The sequence below is a fragment of the Eretmochelys imbricata genome, chromosome 15 (assembly GCF_965152235.1).
Source record: "Eretmochelys imbricata isolate rEreImb1 chromosome 15, rEreImb1.hap1, whole genome shotgun sequence".
NCBI classification, from domain to species: domain Eukaryota; kingdom Metazoa; phylum Chordata; order Testudines; family Cheloniidae; genus Eretmochelys; species Eretmochelys imbricata.
The window spans coordinates 26,395,549-26,416,520 of NC_135586.1; the positions used below are offsets into that span (position 1 = coordinate 26,395,549).

A 20,972-nucleotide genomic window follows, 5' to 3' on the forward strand; every position below is an offset into this window, starting at 1 on the left:
CTTTGTAAATATAATACATGGTTTAAAAGCAAGCGTGTTTAATGATTAATTTGCCCTGAAGACTTGGGATGCATTCGCGGCCAGTACAGTACAGTACAGCTACAGGAAAAGTCTGTTAACGTGTCTGGGGATGGAGCAGAAATCCTCCAGAGACATCTCCATGAAGCTCTCCTGGAGGTACTCCCAAAGCCTTTGCAAAAACTTTCTGGGGAGGGCAGCCTTATTCCGTCCTCCATGGTAGGACACTTCACCATGCCAGGCCAGTAGCACGTAGTCTGGAATCATTGCATAACAAAGCATGGCAGCGTATGGTCCCGGTATTTGCTGGCATTCAAGCAACATCTATTCTTTATCTCTCTGTGTTATCCTCAGGAGAGTGATTATCCCAGAGAATTGGGGGGGGGGAGTTAGTTGGGTTTGTGCTGCATGTTAACCCGAAAACCACAGCCCCTCCTTTTAAATGGCCAACCCACCAGGTGCTTGGTATGGGAAAGGAGGGTGCTGCTGTTTGAAACCATTCCCAAGTTATGAAGGTTGAAGAAGCCGAAAGACTGTGGCTTACCATGGCTGCCTACAAGCCGAATTCTGTTGCCCGGCCCTGCAAGTGTTCTCTCTCACACCAAACCAGCAGGCCCTCAATATAAAAGGCAAAATGCGACCCTGTACCAAAAGCACATGTGCTATGTAATGTTAACAGCTTGGTTCACTGTGAGTCTACCCGTTGTTCTCTAAAATGTGTCTTTTAAAATACTACTCTCCCTTTTTTTCCTCCCCCAGCGGCAAATGTTTCAACACTTCCCCTATCATCTCCATCCCAGAGGTTAGCACAGATAAGATGACGAAAAAAAAGCACTCGTGATGAAATGTTCTCTGAGCTCATGCAGTCCTCCCGCACTGAAAGAGCTCAGCAGAATGCATGGAGGCAAACAATGTCAGAGTCCAGGAAAGCAGAAAATGAATGAGAGGACAGGAGGGACGAGCGAGATGAGAGGTGGCAGGAGCAAGATGAGAGAAGGCAGGATGCAATGCTGAGGCTACTGGGGGACCAAACTGATATGTTCCGGCATCTGGTGGAGCTGCAGAAAAGGCAGCAGGACCACAGACTGCTGCTGCAGACCCTGTGTAACCGCCTGCCTTCCTCCCCAAGTTCCATAGCCTCCTCACCCAGAGGCCCAAGAACCGGGGGGGGGGGGGGGGGGGGTGGCACAGCTCCGGGCACCCAACCAACAGAAGGCTGGCATTCAATAAGTTTTGAAGTGCAGTGTGGCCTTGTCCTTCCCTCCTCCCCTCATCCACCACCCCACCCAGTGCTTCCCTCCTCCCCTCCCCCCCACCCCGGGGCTACCTTGGCAGTTATCCCCCTATTTGTGTGATGAATTAATAAAGAATGCATGATTTAGAATCAACAATGACTTTATTGCCTCTGCAAGCGGTGATCGAAGGGGGGAGGATGGTTGGCTTACAGGGAAGTAGAGTGAACCAAGGGGGCAGGTTTTCATCAAGGAGAAACAAACAGAACTGTCACACCGTAGCCTGGCCAGTCATGAAAATGGTTTTCAAAGCTTCTCTGATGCGCAGCACGCCCTGGTGTCTGGCTGCGCGTAATCAGTGGCCAGCCAATTTGCCTCAACCTCCCACCCCACCATAAATGTCTCCCCCTTACTCTCACAGATATTGTGGAGCACACAGCAAGCAGCAATAACAATGGGAATATTGGTTTTGCTGAGGTCTAATCAACTCAGTAAACTGCGCCAGCGCGCTTTTAAACGTCCAAATGCACATTCTACCACCATTCTGCACTTGCTCAGCCTATAGTTCAACAGCTCCTTACTACTGTCCGGGTGCCTGCCTATGGCTTCCTGAGCCATGGCATTAAGGGGTAGGCTGGGTCCCCAAGGATAACTATAGGCATTTCAACATCCCCAACAGTTATTTTCTGGTCTGGGAAGTAAGTCCCTTCCTGCAGCTGTTCAAACAGACCAAAGTTCCTGAAGATGCAAGTGTCATGTACCTTTCCCGGCCATCCCACACTGATAAGGGTGAAACGTCCCTTGTGATTCACCAGTGCTTGCAGCACCACTGAAAAGTACCGCTTGCGCTTTATGTACTGGCTGCCAAGGTGGTCCGGTCCCAAGATAGGGATATGCGTTCCATCTATCGCCCCACCACAGTTAGGGAGTCCCATTGCAGCAAAGCCATCCACTATGACCTGCACATTTCCCAGAGTCACTACCCTTTATAGCAGCAGCTCAGTGATTGCACTGGCTACTTGGATCACAGCAGCCCCCACAATAGATTTGCCCACTCCAAATTGATTCCCGACTGACAGGTAGCTGTCTGGCATTGCAAACTTCCAGAGGGCTATCGCCACTCACTTGTGAACTGTGAGGGCTTCTCTCATCTTGGTATTCTTGCACTTCACAGCAGGGGAAAGCAAGTCACAAAGTTCCATGAAAGTGCCCTTACGCATGCAAAAGTTTCACAGCCACTGGGAATTATCCCAGACCTGCAACACTATGCAGTCCCACCAGTCTGTGCTTATTTACTGGGCCCAGAATCGGTGTTCCATGGCATGAGCCTGCCCCATTGCCACCAGGATGTCCAAATTGCCAGGACCCGTGCTTTGAGAGAAGTCTGCGTCCATGTCCTCATCACTCTTGCCACCGCACTGCCATCACCTCCTCGCCTGCTTTTGCAGGTTCTGGTTCTGCACATACTGCAGGATAATGCGCAAGGTGTTTACAATGCTCATAACTGCCACGGTGATCTGAGCGGGCTCCATGCTTGCCGTGGTATGGCGTCTGCAGGAGAGCAGAGTTGCAACGGAAGCGGTGGAGGACGACCGTTAGCACCATGCACATTTCCCGAGGAAGAACACACGTAGCCGGGAGCCCATGACAGACAACATGTAGAAATTCACTATCGAAACAATGGCAGCAGAGCAGAGTTGCAGCAGAAGCGGTGTATGACGATGGTTAGCAGCCCTACCGCACTGTCTGCTGCCAGCAGCACCCAGGACACGACAGCAGCGGTGTCGGTGAGCTAAGCTGAGCGGGTTGCGTGCTTGCCGGGGTATAGCGTCTGCATGGAAAAAAGGCGCGAAATGATTGTCTGCTGTTGCTTTCACCGGGGGGGTGGGGAGGGGCGCGGTGGCGCGACTTACGACATATACCCAAAACCACCCGCGACAATGTTTTTGCCCCGTCAGGCATTGGGAGCTTAACCCAGAATTCCAATGGGCGGCGGAGACTGCGGGAACTGTGGGATAGCTACCCACAGTGCACCGCTCCATAAGTTGATGCTAGCCACAGTAGTGAGGACGCACTCCACCGACTTAATGCGCTTACTATGGACATAAGCAATCGACTGTATAAAACTGATTTCTAAAAATCTACTTCTATAATATCAACCTAATTTTGTAGTGTAAACATACCTATAGAAGGCTTCTAAAACATAGAGATTTCTCTGCGAGCCCTCATGGCAGGGCATCCCTATCTCTCAGGTAGCTACCCAGGTTGTTAAAACATGTTATTTCCATTAAGCAGGTACTTGAAGGTCATTCCACTCTCCCAAGTCAGGATGAAATTACACAGTTTTTTTTAAGACCTATGTCATTTACTAATTTGGCTCCTTTGGTGCCACCTAATTTCTGTGGTAATTATTTAACTAGAAAGGTTTTAAAATATATATATTATACACTATAAACACTGCTGGTGCCACAAGTACTCCTCGTTCTTTTTGCATCTAGAACATAAATGTGTATTTAATGAGAGATCAATCTGAAATCTAAAAAATAAAAAGTTAAAAAAAATAACTGAAAAGTATTTCAGGTCTTACATCTGCCTCAGTCCTCCCTGACATTTTTTGAGGTTTACAATCTCAACAATTTTTTTTAAGTTTCACTCTTCCTTGTTGCTATGTGAAAGAGCCACGTAAACTGGGATAATTGGTTGACCAAAGAAGGGAAGGGCTGAAAGAGATTATACAAAGAGTAGACAAACTGGAAAAAAGAGAAAAATAATTTTATTCTCTAGTCTCTTTCTAGTGATTTTAGGAGTTACTTGTAGCAATAGTAAGTAACACATTTTCAGAAAGAAACGTGATCTTTGTTGACAGTGATATTTTGGAGAAACTATGTATTATGAAGCTAATAGAATACAAAAGGACAATAAAAGTATAGCTATAAAACATTTTCTAATGTAACAAAGCTGCTGCTAGGGTTGTGTAACTGTGGAATTTAGTAAATATGCCACTATTTAAATACACTGTCCTTTTTCATCATTGTCCAGCTAATGAGATCAAATGAATTATAAACATTAATTAAGCTTCACAATACCCCTGTGAAAGAAGAAGAGTATTATTCACAATATACAGATGGGGAAACTGAGGCACCGAGAACATAAGTGATTTGTCACAGTCTACACACCTGGGACTAGAACACAGGAGTCAAACACCCTCTCTCCTGTCAAAAACATTTACTACATGTATAAGCAATTCTCAGTTTTTGAACAGGCACCACCATTAACAAGAACAGAAGAACAGCCATCCTGGGTCAGACCAAAGGCCCACCTAGCCTCGCATCCTGTCTTCCGAAAGTGGCCAATGCCAGGTCCCCAGACACAATCCCTGCTCATCCTGGCTAACAGCCATTGATGGACCTATCCTCCATGAACTTACCTAGTTCTTTTTTGAACCCTGTTATAGTCTTCGCCTTTACGACATCCTTTGGCAAAGAGTTCCATAGGTTGACTGTGTGTTGTGTGAAAAAATACTTCCTTTTGTTTGTTTTAAACCTGCTGCCTATTAATTTCATTTGGTGACCCCTAGTTCTTGTGTTATGAGAAAGAATAAATAACACTTCCTTATTTACTCTCTCCATACCAGTCATGATTTTATAGATCTCTATCATATCACCCCTTAGTCGTCTTTTTTCCAAGGTGAGAAGTCCCAATCTTATTAATCTCTGCTCACACGGCAGCCGTTCCATACCCCTAATCATTTTTGTTGCCCTTTTCTGAACCTTTTCCAATTCAAATATATCTTTTTTGAGATCGGACGACCACATTGCACACAGTATTCACGGTATGGGAGTACCACATCTATGGATTTATATAGAGGCAATATGATACTTTCTGTCTTATTATGGATCCCTTTCTTAATGATTTCCAACATTCTGTTTGCTTTTTTGACTGCCAATGCACATTGAGTGGATGTTTTCAGAGAACTATTCACAATGACTCCAAGATCTCTTTCTTGAGTGGTAACAGCTAATTTAGACCCCATCATTTTATATGTATAGTTGGGATTATGTTTTCAGTGTGCATTACTTTGCATTTATCAACACTGAATTTCATCTGCCATTTTGTTTCCCAGTCACCTAGTTTTGTGAGATCCTTTTATAGCTCTTCACAGTCTGCCTGGGACTTAACCATCTTGAGTAGTTTTATATCAGCTGCTTATTTTGCCACTTCACTGTTTACCCCTTTTTCCAGATCATTTATGAATATGTTGAATAGGACTGGTCCCAGTACAGACCCCTGGGGGACACCACTATTTACCTCTCTCCATTCTGAAAACTGACCTTTTATTCCAACCCTTTGTTTCCTATCTTTAACAGTTATCAACCATGAGAGAACCTTCCCTCTTATATCATGACAGTTTATTTTGCTTAAGAGCCTTTGGTAAGGGACATTGTCAAAGGCTTTCTGAAAATCTAAGTACACTATATCCACTGGATCCCCTTTGTCAACATGCTTATTGACCCCCACAAAGAATTCTAGTAGATTGGTGAGGCATGATTTCCCTTTACAACAAGCATGTTGACTTTTCCCCAACAAATTATGTTCATCTATGTGTCTGACAATTTTGTTCTTTACTATAGTTTCAACCAGTTTGCCTAGTACTGAAGTCAGGCTTACTGGCCTGTAATTGCCGGGATCACCTCTGGAGCCCTTTTTAAAAACTGGCATCATATTAGCTATCCTCCAGTCATGTGGTACAGAAGCTGATTTAAATGATAGGTTACAGACTACAGTTAGTAGTTCTGCAATTTCACATTTGAGTTCCTTTAGAACTCTTGGGTGACTACCATCTGGTCCTGGTGATTTTTTACTGTTTAGTTTATCAATTTGTTCCAAAACCGTCTCTAATGACACCTAAATCTGATTTGTCACCTAAAAAGAATGGCTCAGGTTTGTAAATCTCCCTCACATCCTCAGCCGTGAAGACTGATGCAAAGAATTCATTTAGTTTCTCCGCAGTGGCCTTATTGTCCTTGAGTGCTGCTTTAGCATCTCGATCGTCCAGTGGCCCCAATGGTTGTTTAGCAGGCTTCCTGCTTCTGATTTACTTTAAAAAAATTTTGCTATTACTTTTTGAGTCACTGGCTAGTTGTTCTGCAAATTCTTTTTTGGCCTTCCTAATTATATTTTTACACTTCATTTGCCAGAGTTTATGCTCCTTTCTATTTTCCTCACTAGGATTTAACTTCCACTTTTTAAAGGACGCCTTTTTGTCTCTCACTGCTTCTTTTACTTTGTTGTTTAGCCACAGTGGCACTTTTTTGGTTCTCTTATTATGTTTTTTAATTTGGGGTATACATTTAAGTTGAGACTCTATTTAAAGTTTCCATGCAGCTTGCAGGGATTTTACTTTTGGTGCTGTATCATTTAATTTTTGTTTAACTAACTTCCTAATTTTTGTGTAGTCCCCCTTTCTGAAATTAAATGCTACAGTGTTGGGCTGCTGTGGTGTTTTCCCCACCACAGGGATGTTAATTTTAATTATATTATGGTCACTATTACCAAGCGGTCCAGCTATAATCACTTCTTGAACCAGATCCTGTGCTCCATTTAGAACTAAATCTAGAATTGCCTCTCCTCTTGTGGGTTCCAGGACTAGCTATACCGAGTAGCAGTCATTTAAGGTGTCAAGAAACTTTATCTCTGCATCCTGTCCTGAGATGACATGTACCCAGTCAACATGGGGGCAGTTGAAATCCCTCATTATTATTGAGTTTTTCATTTTTATAGCCTCTGTAATCTCCCTGAGCATTTCACAGTCACTATCACCATCCTGGTCAAGTGGTTGGTAATATATCCCTATTGCTATATTTTTATTAGAGCATGGAATTACTATCTATAAAGATTCTATGGTACAGTTTGGTTCATTTAAGATTTTTACTTCTCATTTTCTCATCATATCCTACCTGTATTTTATCGTTTTCCATCCTCTCCTTCTTACTAGGACATAGGGGAGGATCTATTAATGGAGATTCTCTAAGAGATGTCTCTCTCTGGTCCATGTGCTCCTCCACACCTGTCAGCTTTCCCCAGAGCCCTTAGTTTAAAAACTGACTACAATCTTTTTAATGTTAAGCACCAGCCATCTGGTTCCACTCTGGTTTAGGTGGAGCCCATCCTTCCTGTATAGGCTCCCCCTTTCCCAAAAGTTTCCCCAGTTCCTAATAAATCTAAACCCCTCCTCCCTACACCATCGTCTCATCCACACATTGAGACCCTACAGTTCTGCCTGTCTGTCTGGTCCTGCGCATGGAATCTCACTGGCCCTGCAAGTGGAACATTCTCAGACTTTATCATGGTTTAATAACTGGCTGTCAAATTTCAAATTTTTACATTAATGCTCTTGTTGCATGAATGTGAAAAGTGTCTGAAAACAGTACAATTTCTAGTTGTTTTTAAAAGATTCAAATGCGTAAATAAGGATTAAACAGATTTTTTTTTAAAACTGGAAGTGAAACAGTTTCTCCCTATGGAAGCATCTGAATGCTGTGTTTCACCATCTGATTGACTTATAAGCCAATTAAAATATGGGATCAATCATAAGAAAGCTAACAGCCCCTAAATATCTTATCAAACTATAGCAGAATGAATACTGAAACCTTGAATTGAAATGATTAGCAAGCAAAGATAGCAAATGTGACTTATTACCTTTGTGGTCTTCTTAGGCCAGGCTACCACAGGGACCCCCGAAATGGCAAGATTCTGGTCGTCATCAGTATGTTCCTTCAGAATGTTCTGTTTCAAATGAAAGCAGCTTAATTAGTCAGAGAGCTATTTTTGAAACTTAAAAGATGAATAGTAGGAAGAGTGTTACTTCTGTCTATCTAGGTTAACTTTGTGGTTGTAAATGACTTGATAATTTCCAAACCTCCAAACATTCAATCCACTATAAACCTCTCTATCCAGCTGCTAAAATTCATGGTTCACTTAAAGTGAAATCTTCTGCACAGAGTGCAAAGGAATTACAAATCTCATCATGTACTATTAATGGAAAATTAGGTTCCTAAAGCACCCTTAAAAAAAAATACACAACATACCATGCATGTGTGCTTGTAGCCAATGTTCAAAAGCACATGAAAAACACTGACCAAAAGCAATGAAGCCATATGAAGACAATGGAAAGACCCAAGTCCACCAATACTACCTCCTGCAGTCATAAGACATCTTTTTGTTTTCTGTTTAAACAACACCTAGCACAATGGGGTCCTGATCCATGACAAGGATGGAAGCACTATGGAAATACAAATAATTAATAATTACCATCAGCTGTGTGGGACACAGCTATCATCAGGGTATCTCAGTACTTCAGATACCAGGCGCTTAAGCCAAGATGGAGCATTGCAAATTGTAATAGGTCAGCTCCATCAGCATTCAGATGAAGAGCACTGTCATCTCCACTGGCAACCCTACACCTATTCTTACCTTTCCTGTGGAAATCTGCTCAATTTTTTGTGAATCAGGTAAGGCCCTCAGGTTTCTGAACAGTTACTAACAAAGCTTCAGGCTATGGATAATTTGAGGCCAGGGTATTAAGCAAAGAAATTGGCTTTTTTCTGAATGCTTTTGTTCTGATGCTCTGTACTGGATGTCTTGCGGGTGGGTTACACTGGCTCATACTGCTTCTGCCATGGGAAACAGAGGAAGTTACTCACCTTGAGCAGTAACGATGGTTCTTCGAGATGTGTGTCCCTATGGGTGCTCCACTTTAGGTGTCTGTGTGCCCCTGCACCTCTAATTGGAGATTTTTGGTAGCAGTGTCCCGTTGAGCCCACGCAAGTGCTGTCCCTCCCTCATGGTCTGCCTCGAGGCTATTTAGCACTGCACGGGCGAACCCCCCTCACTTCCTTCTCTACCACAGAGCCCTATAGAGAACTCCGAAGTAGAGGGGAGGAGGGCAGGTTGTGGAGCACCCATAGGGACACACATCTCGACAACCATTGTTACTGCACAAGGTGAGTAACTTCCTCTTCTTCAAGTAGTGTCCCTGTGGGTGCTCCACTTTAGGAGATTCCGGAGCAGTACCCACCACTGGAGGCTGGGACTTCGGAGCAGAGTCTTTTACTATAGAGAGTACTATGGAGTTGAAGATGGTGTCAGCGGCCAAATCTTCAGCGATCGCATAATGTTCTGTCCATACTTTCGCAGAGGCCCCAATCATTGCTCTATAGATTGGGGAGATAGGGGTATCCTATGGCATGTGACTGAGGTAGGAATGTGATCTCATGGAGTGCGTATGAACAGAAGCAAGTTGCGCCCTTGCTAAGTGATTAATGCAACTAGAGACCCATTTGGATAGTCTTTGAGGAGATATCACAGAGCTTTTGGATCTTTCTGTGGATGAAAGGAAAAGTTTAGGGGATTTCCTGAAGTCCTTAGTCCTGTCCAAGGAGAATGCTAATGTCCTTCTAATATCTAGTATATGCACAATTGTCTCCCAGTTGTCACAATGTGGTTTTGGGAAAAAACAGGGAGATGGATCTGTTGATTCATATGGAAAGTGCAGAAAAAGTAGGGAAAACTTGGGATATGGCCTTAGAGTTTTTATTTTTTATTTATTTATTTTTTAAAGACAAAGGCCATGAATGATGGGTGTGCCATCAGGGCCGCTATATCTCCTATGTGCCTAGCTGAGGTGATGGCAATTAGAAATGCTGTCGTCATGGACAGGTGTAAGAAAGAACAAGTTGCCCTGGACTCGGAGGGCGGTGTAGTCCAAGTTCTGACAACTAGATTAAAGTCCCAGGCTGGAGCGGGTGGTGTCACATGGTGGAAGAGAGTCCCAGTGCCCTTAAAAAGTCTACGCATTAGTGGTTGAGCAAACTCCAAGTGGGAAGCCATGTTCGCCATGAGATGTACCTTAAGGGAGCTGAGTGAGAGTTTAAAATGTAGTGCAAAATCAGAGGGAGGAAAGATGAGGTTGGGTCTGTGCGTTTGGAATGGTACAAATGTGGAGTCATTTCCATTCTGTAGGTAGGTATGTGAAGTGGTCAACTTGTGGCTGTGTTGCAACATGTGTTTCAGCTTGTCAGAGCATTCTGCTTCTAAGCCTTGGAACAAAGAAAGATCCAAGCCTGGAGGCAGAGGACCCCTGGGTTGGGGTGAAGGGTCAGCCCATTGTTTTGAGAGAGCGGGTGAGGAATGGGCTGACGTCAGAGAAACAGGAGGGCATATTGCCATCTGCATCAGGTAAGGGAGCCAGACTTGTCATGGTCAAGAGGGGCAATCACAATAACTCTCGCTTTGTTTAGTTGAATTTTCAACAGAATCTTGGATAGGGTAGAAAAACTGGGAAAAGACATACAAGTGGGCCCTGTCCACTGGGAATATGAGGGCAATTGCCAGTGAATGTTTCCTCAAAGGGTGGCTGTATCTTGAAGCACCTGTGAATTCAGTATACACTCATTGTTGTGAGAAAATTCCAACTGAGACTGTTGGTTATCCCGTTCTATATCCCTTGTAGACAGCTGAGATGAGCACATTGTGATGGGTACATCAATTCCAAAGTTTGAATGCTGTCTTGCAGAGGGAGGGAGATCTGGCAGCTCCTTGGCAGTTTATACAAAACATAAAGGTCACATTAAGTCCATCATAACCTTTGCGTGTTGTTTTTGATGAAAGGCAGAGTTTGTGCACAGGCATTCCTGACACCCCTAACCCCAAAAGAGTGATATGGAAGGTCATTTCTGTGGAAGACCATTTGTCCTGAACCTTGTTTTTGTGTAGGTGAGCTCCCCAGCATATTAGGGAGACATGTGTCCCAGGGTGGTGAATGCGGGTAGTGAGGAGCGCTCTCATTTGTACTGCATCAGGTGGGTGCTGATAAAGTCCAGTCACTGTACTGGGGTTAGTATGCCACTACAATGAAGTGAATCTTGGAGACTACGCTGTGCGGAGCAGTCTGTACCTATAATGATCCTGCCCCAAAGGTAAGCAGTAGGAAATCTCCTGTAAGATGGTTGTATTGAGATATGGAAGTAGGCAGTCTGTAAGTTCAGGGCTAGAAATCAACCTCTTTGCTCTAGAGCTGGTCCTAACTACTGTGAAGTAAGGTAAGGTGACTTCTGAGTGGTGTGACAGGTGTATAGACGGCAGCTGATGTTCATTGTTCAGGCCCCCGACCAGCTCATCAAAGTGCTTATAAGAGGCAGTTTGAGAGGTCATGGACTGGGGTGCAGACTGTTCTCACTTTTGACCCCTGGGCCTCTTACACTGTGGCTCATAAGAGCACAGAGATGGTAAGTATTGAGAAGATTGTGATCTGTGGTGTGGCTGAGAGGAAAATCTTCTCTTCTGTTCCACAGTGTAGATTCCTAAGGAGTGTAGTGCGGTCCGAGAATCCTTCAGGATGTGGAAAGAAAATCTGTCTTCTCCGCAAAGAGTTTGGAAAATACAGTGGGGAGATTTATATATATAGAGAACATGAAACAATGAGAGTTACCATACACACTGTAACAAGAGTGATAAGGTAAGGTGAGCTATTACTAGCAGCAGAGCAGGGGGACAGGAACGGGGACGGGGGAACGACACCTTTTGTAGTGATAATCAAGGTGGGCCATTTTCAGCAGTTGACAAGAATGTGTGAGGAACGCGGGGTGGTGGTGGGGGGGATAAACATGGGGAAATAGTTTTACTGTGTGTAATGACCCATCCACTCCCAGTCTTTATTCAAGCCTAAGTTAATTGTATCCAGTTTGCAAATTAATTCCAATTCAGCAGTCTCTTGTTGGTGTCTGTTTTTGAAGGTTTTCTGTCGAAGAATTGCAACTTTTAGGTCTGTAATCGAGTGACCAAAGAGATTGAAGTGTTCTCCGACTGGTTTTTGAATGTTATAATTCTTGACGTCTGATGTGTGTCCATTTATTCTTTTACGTAGAGACTGTCCAGTTTACCAATGTACATGGCAGAGGGGCATTGCTGGCACATGAAGGCATATATCACATTGGTAGATGTGCAGGTGAATGAGCCTCTGATAGTGTGGCTGATGTGATTAGGCCCTATGATGGTGTCCCCTGAATAGATATGTGGACACAGTTGGCAATGGGCTTTGTTGCAAGGATAGGTTCCTGGGTTAGTGTTTTTGTTGTGGGTTGCTGGTGAGTATTTGCTTCAGGTTGGGGGGCTATCTGTAAGCAAGGACTGGCCTGTCTCCCAAGATCTGTGAGAGTGATGGGTCATCCTTCAGGATAGGTTATAGATCCTTGGTGATCGCGTTGGAGAGGTTTTAGTTGGGGGCTGAAGGTGATGGCTAGTGGCGTTCTGTTATTTTCTTTGTTGGGCCTGTCCTGTAGTAGGTAAATTTTGGGTACTCTTCTGGCTCTGTCAATCTGTTTCGTCACTTCAGCAGGTAAGTACTGTAGTTGTGAGAACGCTTGATAGAGATCTTGTAGGTGTTTGTTTCTGTCTGAGGGGTTGGAGCAAATGCGGTTGTATCACAGAGCTTGGCTGTAGACAGTGGATCGTGTGCTGTGGTGTGGATGGAAGCTGGAGGCATGTAGGTAGGCACGTAGGTAGGCACAGCGGTCAGTAGGTTTCCAGTATAGGGTGGTGTTTATGTGACCATCGCTTATTAGCACCATAGTATCCAGGAAGTGGATCTCTTGTGTGGACTGGTCCAGGCTGAGGTTGACGGAAATTGTTGAAATCATGGTGGAATTCCTCAAGGGCTTCTTTTCCATGGGTCCAGATGAAGATGTCATCAATGTAGCGCAAGTAAAGTAGGGGCATTAGGGGACAAGAGCTGAGAAACCGTTGTTCTAAGTCAGCCATAAAAATGTTGGCATACTGTGGGGCCATGCGGGTACCCGTAGCAGTGCCGCTGATCTGAAGGTATACATTGTCCCCAAATGTGAAATAGTTATGGATGAGGACAAAGTTCAGCCACCAGGTCTGCTGTGACATTATCGGGGATACTGTTCCTGATGGCTTGTATTCCATCTTCGTGTGGAACGCTGGTGTAGAGGGCTTCTACGTCCATAGTGGCTAGGATGGTGTTTTCAGGAAGATCACCAATAGAGTGTAGTTTCCTCAGGAAGTCAGTGGTGTCTTGAAGATAGCTGGGAGTGCTGGTAGCGTAGGGCCTGAGGAGGGAGTCTACATAGCCAGGCAACCCTGCTGTCAGGGTGCCAATGCCTGAGATGATGGTGTGTCCAGGATTTCCAGGTTTATGGATCCTGGGTAGCAGATAAAATACCCCTGGTTGGGGTTCTAGGGGTGTGTCTGTGCAGATTTGTTCTTGTGCTTTTTCAGGGAATTTCTTGAGCAGATGGTATAGTTTCTTTTGGTAACCCTCAGTAGGATCAGAGGGTAATGGCTTGTAGAAAGTGGTGTTGGAGAGCTGTCTAGCAGCCTCTTGTTCATATTCCAACCCATTCATGATGACGACAGCACCTCCTTTGTCAACCTTTTTGATTATGGATGTCAGAGTTGACACAGATAAGGAAGGGACAACTGCTCCTTTGGTCAGAGGCCAAAGGCGGTAGAAAAGGAAATGGGTGGGGGGGTTCGCCCGTGCAGTGCTAAATAGCCTTGAGGCAGACCACGAGGGAGGGAGAGCCCATGTGCGGGCTCAACGGGACACTGCTACCAAAAATCTCTGATTAGAGGTGCAGGGGTACACAGACACCTAAAGTGGAGCACCCACAGGGACACTACTCGAAGAAGTTGTTTTCATTACCATGTAACTCAACATAGAGACACGAGATTATTCTAATTAGAAATTGTCTTTATATATAATAAATTGTGCTAGTGGGAATATCCATAATCAGCTCCCTGTGCTTACCCCTATATTTACAAACTGAGTGGCAGAGTCCTCCAGTTTGGATTCGAGTATCTATAAACAACCACTTAAAGAGTCAAAAGTCGAACAAAGATTCCAGTGGTCTGCTGAAAACTGAAGCTCAAATGAGCCTTCATAAATTAAAAAAAAATCATTCTAATAAAGTAAATAAGATCTGTGCATTGAAAATTACTTCATATTTGAATTGATAAGATAACCACAAACATGTCAATGGCGTTGCTCCCAATTACACTAACTTCTTGAAAAAGCTTAATTAGATAACAATAGACACCAGGCATCCCCAGTCCCCAGAGTGGAGTTTTAATCATTAGAAATTTCACACACTATATAAAAGGATCTTAAAATACACTGATTGTTTTTAATAGGAAATACACTTGGAATAACACAAAGAAATTACACATGCTGTCCTTTTGTAAAGATCAAACTGACATGGGTAAGGTGGCGCTATGTAGCCAAGGACCGGATCGTCCAACTAACAGCCTGAGCACAGCAGGCATTGGCACATACCCAGATAATGCAGTAAGACATCCTACCAGGAGAAGGCAGGATGCCATATGTAGAACTGGTTTAAAGCACCATGGGGGAATGTTTGCTGCCTTCGCAGAACAAAAGGTTCATAGTTAGTGATTGTTGTGCATACGGACAGGAGAATATAGACATCTGTACTGTGACTCGGTCATGTCCCTTACTGCACTTTAAATGGCATTAGGCAGGCAGCTCTCCTAGTCTTTTGTGCACCATGGCAAATGTACAGTCTGGATCCTCCATCCCTTTTTGATAATTGCACAAAAATATGTGACTGCCTCGAAACTTTCTCCTCCCTGCAGAAACATGCAGGCACAGGCAGGATCCAGCCCTATGTCTGGATATTTATGTCTCTTTGCTGGTTGAAGAGTCACATGACTATATCTATCATCATACATGCAGCAAAAATAGCTCTCCCTGGAAGAACCACTGTTGAGATTGTAAAGCAAGTCCTCCATGTCTGGACAATCTGCAGTTTTTCAGAGCTGGGATGCTTAAAAGGACATTTATTACAGGTGTTGTCTGATAAAAATGGTAAACTGTTAATCTCATTATTGTTTGTAACACCTTCTTAGAAGCTTAAAGGCAAAATTACTTTCACCACCAGCTACGTGCATTTTGGCAACAGCTCCTTGTATGTCCAGGATGCAGTTCAAACTTCCTATAACAGTTTTTAAAGCCTCAAAGAGTCTGGGGCTTCAGAGGCTTCCCACCACATAACCTAGCGCTGCAGTTAATATCCTTATTATAGGGCAGCACCTAGCTAGGAAATTGATATCAAAGAAATTAATCCTGATTTGTATCCATGTTGACTTTCCGCTCTTTGGCAAGGATGGTGTCCCTAGCCTGTTGGCCAAAAACTGGGAATGGGTGACAGAGGATGGATCACTTGATGATTACCTGTTCTATTAATTCCCTCTGAAGCACCTGGCATTGGCCACTGTCAGAAGACAGTATACTGAGCTAGATGGACCTTTGGTCTGACCCAGTATGGCCGTCCTTATGTTCTTAATGTTCCTTTAATGTCATTTTTTTGTGTGTAATTTACATGCTACCAAAAAAAAAAAAAATGTCTACACTCAGTTTTGAGACATGCATATAAAGAGACAACTTCTCTGAAGGGATATCCAAAGATTCTGCTGTATCTAGAAAGTCTCAAATGAGTCTCTTCTATGAATAATTTAAAAAAAAAGTATATTATAGCACGTTAATTTCTTAATGTAGTCCATTCAAAGGATTTTTTCTATATAACGTTTTAGTCTTCTTTATGCTTCAGGAAGACAATGTTCTCCGGAAAACAGGACATAGGTAATTAAACAGGTGAGACAAACTACTGTATTCAGTGATGTGGAGTTTTACAGAACCAGTTGGGGTAAATCATATACAATTCATACCCTCCTGTCTTAAGCAGGGATACATTTAAATCATAGGAGATTGGATTACTGCTCTGTATTGCAAATACAACTTCATTAGCTACATAAAGCCTATTTGTTAATTTAGTAGGAGACCCTTTGAAGTGAAGTAATTCATTTTCCTGATAAGAAGGGAAACTGAAAACTAAACTTGTGTCAGTTCCTTACACAGCATATGAGCTCCTAAGTCATCTGACACTATTCAATGGGGACACTGCCATCCGGAAAGGTGACAAACTAACAGCCCTGGAGATTGAAATCCCATTTATCGACAAGACAGATGGACAGTGCCAGAGTAAGACTCCCCACACTGCCTTTCCAATGTGTCTCCATCCAGAAAAGGGGAGAGCTCAGCTCCACGCTCAATTCAATCCTTAACTTATCTGACAGCAAGGGGGTCAATTAGTGTCAGAGATGGTTGTGTTTTTCTGACATGGACACCTGTTCACTGAGAGCTGGGCTCAGATCACTAAGCGCATTTCCCAGAGGCCTGTCAACACCTTTCAGTCACTACCAAACAAGATTAGATCTGAACAAGTGACCCAGAATCAGAGATGAAAGGCTATATCCAGTGGGTCAGAGAAAGTAGGGGAGTGTGTTGCATGCGCCCTATACTAGGACATACACGTAAGTATTAAGAAGTATACGCACACATATGCTCCTGAACAAAATCTGTCAATTAAAAATACATCCCTAAACATTGGTTGATCTCTCATATATAGAGAGAGCATCCCCTTGTGAGCAGTTGATCAAAAGAGAATATGGTTCCCAAATTGTGGTCCATGGATTGCTGACTCGTCATATGGTGATGGTTCCACTGCCTATTTTCCTAACATTACTTGCCCATGTAAGCTGTTGCTGTAGCTGCCCCAGGGCTGTTATTCTATTGCCAGTGGGATGGAAATTAGTCTATGCAATTGAGACTGGGAGGGGAGATGCTCCATGAAACCATCATGGTCCACGTAATGAGGAAGTCTGAGAACCCATGCTTTAAAAAATAAAAACCCAACCCCACCTCAGAAAAGTCCATAAAACTGGGATCTCTCAATACAGATAGGAACCAGAGCAGAATTTGTACTGAAGCCAGATAGCAACAACCTCCTTGGCAGCACCAGAAACTGAAATCATTCCAAGTCTCTCCAAGCCAGGTACAGCAATGATGCCTGCTGAAATAGGAGTGTTCTTCCTTTCTCTTGGCAACAAACTCACACTGGCATATTCAGAGAACTCACCCTCATGCTGCTGACAGAAAGAAACAAACTTCACATAATGCACTTTGAGGAAGAGTTCTCTATGCTGTGTGTGTGAAGTTAATAGCTAAAATGAATTCTTACATCTCCCCTTCTGTCCTTGTTATCTGCTGCCGTCACTGAAGTTGTCACAATGTAATGAACTAGGCAGACATATGGGGCTGGCACCTTACTGTCTGTCTAACTGGAGCCCCTAAACTTTTTGAATCGTCCTTTTCTGGAAGGTGACCAAAAGGGTGTTCCCTTCAGCCTGGCAACCAGACATCTGACACGACAGTCTTGATGGTGTTGTCAAGGCAGTCACTGTATTTGGCTGTCTGTGGTGATAAACTGCCATGGTTTGTAGTTTCTTCTTAGGTAACATTTTCACACTACATGAGATAACCAGGACCTCTCCGTAGTCTACCAAATTTCCAGCCTGGAATGTATTCTGTTTTTATCGAAATCTGAGCCTATGACAGAAAATCTTTCATTCTAAACCTTAACATTTCCACTCTCTCATAACCTTTCAAATTCAAGAACTTAGAAGTACGGAAAGCTTAATTCTCCTCCTAACTATATCTCTCCCTAACTGCCTTCTTGTTCTCCAGCACCTTACCTTTCATTTAAAAATCAAGTCTCTATACATCTCATGGTTGCAAATAAAACTTACAGAACGTGATCCAAGTTTAATCAATACAGTGATGCCTGCCTGAGTTTGCACTGAACATAAAATAATCACTCCAAGAGATGTTAACTGACCCAGTTCATCTCAGTGAAGTGTTAACTCCCCAGTGATGCTAATTTAAATGTCAACACTGTTGTCTATTACACTATTGATCAAAGCACAAAGAAAAGGGAGAGATGATATTTTGAAAATCTGCACAATCTACTGAGAGTGACATTTCATTTTGGTGCCCCAAGAGGATGAAACTTGGGATATACTGCCACTTATTTTTCTCCCCAATCAAGAAGGAGCCAAACCTAAGTACCTTAGCAGAGCATCTGACCTCTAGCAAGGGGAAACCAAGCCAAAGGACCCCAGCACAGTCCATGGATATATACAAACCCCACCAAGTGACAGCTGACAACATGCATAATCATATTTTGAACATCTGCACAGTTTACTGTAAGTAGCATCTCAGTTTGGCATTTAAAAGGATGCAGATTATTTTGTAAGTGGAGCTGGGTTTGTGTGAAGCTTTGATGAGTACCACAACCTTTCTTCTCTGCCCAATTCAACCCCTGGTCTCAGGGCTTAATTCTTATTTCAGATTATATAGGGGCAGATCACAAAGCAGCTTGTGAAATCAATTACCATGATTGTGTGCAAACACACAAAACGTATATAGAGTAGCCAATTCTACAAGCAGCGATCAGAATTGCACTCTCGGTGGCTTACCAAAATGAGTACCATGTATTGTGATTCCAAGCTCCAAGTTTGTGGAAGATGGCTGTGCTACACACTATATGTTTATAGCTTTTTTATTTAAATGGCATTTGGGCTGCTTCTAAGCAGCTGTGACATAGTTTATGCTGAAAAAGTACAGACCCTATACTTCTACAACACAACTTCTACAACACATTTTTCTTCACACGAGAGCTGTATAAGCCATGATAAGCAGGACATATCTTCTTTACTCTGTGGTGCAAAGAATAATAAATAAAACCACATTGTCCAGAGAGGCAGCAATGACTAGTGGTCGAAGTACAGGAGTGGGGGGTTACTACTCATCATTCGAAATCAGAGCAAATGATTATGGATGGGTTATATACTTTAAAAAAAATATGGAATTTATAAAGGAAGGGCTAATAGAAATTTTAACCTTGCTTTTTCTCGCTGAAACTGCTCAAACATGAATAAATAAATAAATAAAAATAATACACTAATGGATTCATCTTCACATCACCTTTGTGAGTATTAATATCCCCATTTTAGAGACAGGGAAACAAAGACACAGAGAGATAAAATAACTTACCTAAGGTGACAGAGTTGGGACTAGAACGAACTAGACCATGTTAAAAATTAGGCTTTTTGCCTATTCTTGAGATTTCCCCTTTGCCCTTAAAGCAGATGAGGTCATCACTCCTGCACAATCCCAGATGCTATGTCTATTACCTAAAGACTAGTTCTGTCTTAGCAGCCACTCACTTATCCCACCATCTCCAAAGAAAGTACACTGTACCATTAGGCAATAACCATCATGCTGCAGAGGGCAATGGAGGAAACAAAAAAGAGAAGGGGGAAACTAAGGAAAGAAAATGCCTTTCAGAAAGTTAGATGGGTCTGGTTTTTGTACCAGGACCAAGTATTTAAATCAATAAATTTAGATCAAGTATTTAAATCAGCTAATCAGACATACCTGAAAGCACAGTGGATTAAAAAGGCATATTAAAATACATGGATACATATAAAATAAGACTCTCTCTCTATGTATGTGTTTATGTACATGGGCTATACCATGCACTGCATAGCAAGGGTACACAAACTTTGTGACACTGAGGGCAGTTCCAACCAGAACGGACCTGATTAAGCAGATCAGATTGTAGATGTCCATATCTGTAATATGGAGAAGCAGTCTATGCAGACAAGAAGGCCAACCATGCAATATTCTCCTTCCAGATCTGAGTGGCATTCAGATCAAGAGGGGACCATTGCATGCTAGGACTTTTCTCTGTGGGCTTCCCTCACATTGAGGACAAGTGTTTGCATAACTCTACAGACCTCACTTTGTGTACTTCTATTGTGTGCACGGCCTATGGAATATACATTTTATAACTTTAAAAGCAGTTATACCCACCTTCATATCCTCCAGAAGTGCCTGAGGATCCTCAATGCCTTCCGGAACACACTTCTTGTTCTCTGGGAGAGATTCAAGCTTTTCTACTAGGGCTTTCAAACCTTTCAGTTCAAACTCTGTGAGATGAGTCCACTTGGTTGAGACTTCTGTAGCTGGCGACCCTGTTGGTGTTTTGGGATAGTCCGTGGGGGTTGTTGACTTTACACTGTCATCTGACTCATTGGACAAAGTTCTTTTGAGGTACCTCATTACTGTGGCTTTCTGTTTTTTCCCTGCAACATCCTTCCCTTCAGAATGTGTGCTGTTGGGTGAGGAGCAACCATCACCCAAGGACTTTGTGTTCTTATCCAAATTGTCTTCTTTCTCCTCCCGGGTATGAGCATCACAAGATTCTTCATCCATGTCTAACCAGGAATCTGATGAGAAGCTGTCTATGCTGGGTTTTCTTGTGGCATCTGAAAGACACACAAAGAAAATTAAATCTTTATCCTGATGAATTTATAGTTTAAACAGTCCTCCTGTCAGGACTAGCGATCACCAGATTAGACTGGCACATGGTCGTGCCTGGTAACTCTTACACACATCTAGGAAGTGAGTTTTGTTCAGATAATTTAAAACTGATTTTGCTGGGTTTCATTAACATCTATTTCACACAAATGACTGAACAATATGGCTTTTCAAAAAGTTTCAAATCTCCAAACTCCCTCAGTTAAGGGTAGAGGGAAAAAAATCACAATTCATATATTTGAGACGTATCATTAATTTTCCAGAAAAAACAGGTGAGATCAGATTTGACATTCATATTTCTAAGCTAGAAACACAAGCAGGGGGAAAAAAAAACCCACCTTACTGCCATTCTTTCAGGCCTTCTTTATAGATTACAAAGCAAAAACTTTTTTTTTTTTTCC

At 43.0% G+C, this 20,972-nt stretch overlaps 1 protein-coding gene across 5 annotated transcripts in view; it reads right to left on the bottom strand.

Moving 5' to 3' along the window:
* KDM2B (lysine demethylase 2B) overlaps positions 1-20,972 on the bottom strand; it is a 167,886-nt gene that overhangs the window by 42,398 nt on the left and 104,516 nt on the right. For all 5 annotated transcript variants that reach the window (XM_077835509.1, XM_077835507.1, XM_077835506.1 and 2 more), the window contains 2 exons: positions 20,065-20,519; positions 7,950-8,036 (listed from right to left, as the gene is read on the bottom strand). In XM_077835509.1, the coding sequence (XP_077691635.1) occupies positions 7,950-8,036; positions 20,065-20,519 (542 nt within the window). The remainder of the gene's footprint in view (positions 1-7,949; positions 8,037-20,064; positions 20,520-20,972) is intronic.